The sequence below is a fragment of the Porites lutea genome, chromosome 6 (assembly GCF_958299795.1).
Source record: "Porites lutea chromosome 6, jaPorLute2.1, whole genome shotgun sequence".
Taxonomy (NCBI): Eukaryota; Metazoa; Cnidaria; class Anthozoa; order Scleractinia; family Poritidae; genus Porites; species Porites lutea.
The window spans coordinates 352,823-357,500 of record NC_133206.1 but is presented as its reverse complement, the minus strand read 5'-3'; the positions used below and the strand labels follow the sequence as shown (position 1 = coordinate 357,500).

Below are 4,678 nucleotides of genomic sequence, written 5' to 3'. Positions count from 1 at the left end.
AGTTTTATCCGAACTGTCGAATGAGAAAATGTGAGAGTGTTTTCATTAAAACCCTAATACCGTCTTGGAGCTACAGTTCGATAGGTCCAGCAACATTTGATTTGTAACAAATACTCTGTTTACAATGTGTACAGCTGTTGTACATTTAGGCTTGAAGGATGGAAGTTTAGCTTATTTTGCTCATAAATTTGGTTTGGGATTATCCACACAACGAGTTACTTGTTACTTTCCTCGTTATGAACCGCACTTACGGACATGATTTCCTCCGTGTACAATTTTTTAGTACGAAATTTTTGCCCACAACGCTTTCTATGGGTGGAAGGAGATGAACAGGGTATTTTTCCTGTGAATGCTTTTGTTTTTCTGTCCATCGTTTTTGGATTATTATTTTTTTTTGCAGCAAATTTATGAATGAATGATAGAGTTAACATGCTATTAAGTATTCAAAAGTTCTTTCCAAGAAAAAAAAAATCATCATCATCACAAATTAAACTTGCAGGAGTTTAAAGTTTGTAGTAAACTTTGAGTCTTAATGAAATTTTAGTTGGATCATGTTGATGAATGCAGTTGTGTAGGATATGCAGTTTTCAATTTTGGTCTTCTGTTAGAATTATGAGACAACACTCAAATACAGATCTCATTTAAACTTTATAGTTTCATTGTAATTATTGTTTGTTTCTATTCCTGTAAACTTATCAGCAGGTCTACATTTTGCATGAATTTAATGTGATATATATTTGAAGGGGTTGTTGTTTCACAGTGAAGTAGTTTTCACTTTGTTTTTTTGATATGAAGTTGAGTTTCTTCTTAGTTCTTGGCTAAGGTAGTGTTGAAGTATCTGACGTGTTAACATACTTTATTGTTCATTTCTCTTCAGAAAAGATTGATTGATCCTGAATCAAACAAAGTGCAGCCTCACAAACAAGATTTTTGACGAACAAATGTGGACTCAAGCAAAGCATGTGTCCCTGACAGTGTCAATAAAATTTATTAATGGGAAAATCTGGGTTTTTACTCCTTTGTAGCACTTTTGACAACACATCACTTTCCTAGCCTATGTACTAAAATGATATAATCAGTATGTTTTGCAACTAACATATTCGCAATCAAAGTTCTTTTCTTTTATATATAGTAATCCCCTAATTTTAAAACTTTCATTACTGATCTTGTTCAGATCAAGCACAGTAACCATTGAAAAGAAAAAAGAAGAAAAAACCTGCTAGGTCATAGACGGCTTTAAAGTTATGATATTAAAATTGCACCCGTTCACAATGAAAAGAACACGAAGGCAGACACTACAGTTCATTTAGCTTATGTTCAAGCTTTTTTTTTATAAATTAGAAAGTCTTGCTGGAGAAAACATAAGTTTGCTTTATCTTTTCGGTAAAAAAAAATTATAAAATAACTCCCAGGTGTCTGAGTAATTTCAAAGGGCCCATAGTGTCTTATTTCTCCACTGCATTGAGCTGTGGACAGAGGGAGTTCTTTCTAGTGATCCGGCTTTTATCAGAAATATTGTTGTCCTTCGTGATCGTGAAGTGATCGCTTAAACAAGTCCAAAGTTGAATCCTGTAAACCGGCCAAAACGCGAGCATCGCAGGGAACGGATCCCATAGGAATAGGTGAAAAAGGATAATAAAAAGGCTAGGCTATTCTAAAAATATCCGTATATGCATATGCATATATTTTTAATCTTCTTTCCACTGGAATAAACAAACGATGGAGGTATTGCCGCCATTTTGAATTTGGCAATGTCACGTGGTCGCGCGTCGACCAATCAGACGTTTTTCGCCGCTGAATCTGTTTCCCACTTCCACGCTTCACGCATGCGCCGTACGGTTTGAAAAGATCAGGAAGTCATGGAGGCCAATGAGAACAAGCGAAGGCTGTGTGAATTTCACTGTTTTGTCTTCAAATTTCGTTTGTTTTAGCGTGTTTTTGATCAATTGAACCTCTTAAAATACTGAGGTATCAAAGTAAACGAAAGTAAAGAGAAACCAAGTCGATTTTTGCAAGTACAATTGAGTAGTGTATGGCTCATTCGCTAAGATCAGTGTAAACTTACGAAACTGACTTTTTTTGTACCCTTTACTAAGAAAGGTATATTTAAACTTACAAAATGTGGACTTTCTCGTAAAGGTCTATGTATTCAACGCAGTGTGACACGGATTATGATTAAAACGTATAATTGCAGCTGTAACAGGAACATGTATCTTTGGTGATGCAGCAACGTTTATAGAAGATTGCAGAGTTTTATTTTGGAGATATTTTTATTGTGCCTTTCTTGGGTTCTGCCTTGGAATTGACAGCAATGTGCAGCCTAGGGTGGAGAAATTTGATTGCATTTGACTGGAATGATTTGCCCGTGGGCAGGGAATTTGATTGCAAATTTTTGAAAAAAATCCAATCTCCACCCTACGCTCTGCCTCCCTCCCCGCCGGCTGTTACGAAAAATTGTATTGCGTGACTAGCGTGACTTTCTAGAAGCTTCGCGAGAGTTCGTAGTTTGTTTATTTTAGGATCTCGCGCAAGCCTTCCTAAAGCGGTATATTTTGTAATCTTTCTATAATTAGACTATTTAGAAAGTTCTAGAATCTTATTGTAAATGTATATAAGTAGGCGAGTCCGAGTTAAGTTTTAACTAGTTTTCACAAGCGAAGAGAGTTTGACGTTGGTCGTGTTTAGTCAAGTGTGACGAATGCAGAGTTTATTCAAGTTGGCGGAGACCGTGTAAGTTTATCAAGTTTATTCAAGTTGGCGGAGACCGTGTAAGTTTATCAAGTTTATTCAAGTTGGCGGAGGCCGTGTAAGTTTATCGAGTTACGTGCTGTTGTGAAGTTTTACTTCGTGGAAACTACGTTCATTTTTGGAATAAATCTTCTTGTTGCTGTTCCGACAACCCTGCGTTCAGTTTGGTTTGCAAGCTACCCGTCCTCTAAAAGATTACCCGCGTAACATTGGGGGCCTGTCCGGGAGAGGAATTAAATTGTTTGCTGACTACAGTAACCAGGAAAGGACAGTTCAAGAAAAAGGAGTTTACAGAGAAGTGAGAATAACTGCTACGAGGAAGTATATCGAGTGTGTTTGCTGTGAACTGTGGAAATGGATAAGTTTATACAGATTGGAGAAAAGTTCGGATTGCAGGGAGAAAAACTGCTCGAGTTTGTGCGGGAGCAACTAAAGTTAGAGGAAGAAAAAGAAGAAAAACGTCGAGAACTTGAGGAGGAAAGAAGGAGGGAAGAGGAAGAGAAAGAAGAAAAACGTAGACAACTAGAAGAGGAAAAAGAAGAAAAACGTAGACAATTGGAAGAGGAAAAAGAAGAAAAGCGTAGGCAGTTAGAAGAAGAAAAGGAAGAGAGACGTCGAATACTTGAAGAAGACAGAAGAAAGGAAGAAGAAGAGAAAGAGAAAAGGCGTAGAAGAGAAGACGAAGAAAGAGAAACCAGGCGGCAAGAACGCGATCTGAGAAAATTAGAGCTGGAAGCGGAACTGTTAAAGCAAAAAGAAGCTATTGAAGCTGCTAAGAGAGAGCACGAACTAGAGCTCGCTCGTCTAGGACAAGGCCGTAACGTTGCCGGACACCCTGAAGTGAGAGATGATAGGGCCAAGGCACCCAAGCTTCCCTCATTTGTTGATGGCTAGGACGACTTAGATGCTTATCTACAACGACTTGAGAGATTCGCAACTACAGCTAAATGGGGGAAGACAGGATGGGCTTCGAAACTTAGTGCTCTTTTGTCTGGACGTGCCCTAGAGGTTTATTCGCGATTATCTGAGGAAGCAGCCCAAGGTTACGACCGAGTGAAGTTAGCTTTGATGAAGAGATATGACCTTACAGAGGACGGCTATCGTCGTAAATTTAGAGCATCAAAGCCGGAAGTTGACGAGAGTCCTGAACAGTTTATTGTGAGACTGGGTGGATACTTGTTGCGTTGGCTGGAACTTCCGCACACGGAACGATCGTTTGAAGGCCTGAAAGATTTAATTGTGAAAGAACAGTTTATTGACTCTTGTCCAAAAGAGTTAGCTATGCACCTTCGTGAAAGAGCCCCGGAAACGCTTGTTCAGATAGCGAAGATCGCCGATCAGTACTTAGAAGCACACGGGAAGCATCTGTTCAGCTCTGCGAGCAAGAAGCCACAAGTACAGCCTAAAGTGGAGGAAACAAAGACCGCACAGAGTGATACAACAGCCCTCCAGTGTTACAAGTGTAATGCCCGCGGACACAAAGCTATTAACTGCCCAACCCTAGCTAAAAGGTGTTTCCTATGTAACAAGCAAGGTCATGAAGCGAGGAACTGTCGATCAGGTGGACGAAAGTCAGGAGGCCAAGGTAAGGCTGTTAAACCTGCGCAACGTGGTCAAGTTAGTGCTGGCTGTTTGGTTAAGGCACCCGATCTTAACGCTTCCCCCGAGGAACTCGAGTCGTGTATTCAAAATGATCAGCTTCTGTTAGCCTGTGGCAAGAAAGTCCCGTTGCTGAGTAACGCCTGTGTTGAACCCTTAACTGGAGTAAGAAGTAAGATGCCTGTTGTAAAGGGTAGAGTTGGAGAGAAGACTGTTGACGTATTAAGAGATACTGGTTGCAGCGGAGTAGTAGTCAAGAAGGACCTTGTCGGCGAGGATCAGTTCACCGGAGACTTTAACGTTATGTTGCTTATTGACAACACTGCAAGGA

General features: G+C 39.8%; 1 protein-coding gene across 1 annotated transcript; it reads left to right on the top strand.

The window, feature by feature from the left end:
• Window positions 1–2,546: 2,546 nt before the first annotated feature.
• On the top strand, window positions 2,547–4,261 carry LOC140941705 (uncharacterized). Its single transcript, XM_073390716.1, has one exon. It carries the CDS (start codon window positions 3,103–3,105, stop codon window positions 3,640–3,642), a length of 540 nt encoding a protein of 179 aa, XP_073246817.1. The 5' UTR covers window positions 2,547–3,102; the 3' UTR covers window positions 3,643–4,261.
• The last annotated feature ends 417 nt before the right edge of the window (window positions 4,262–4,678 follow it).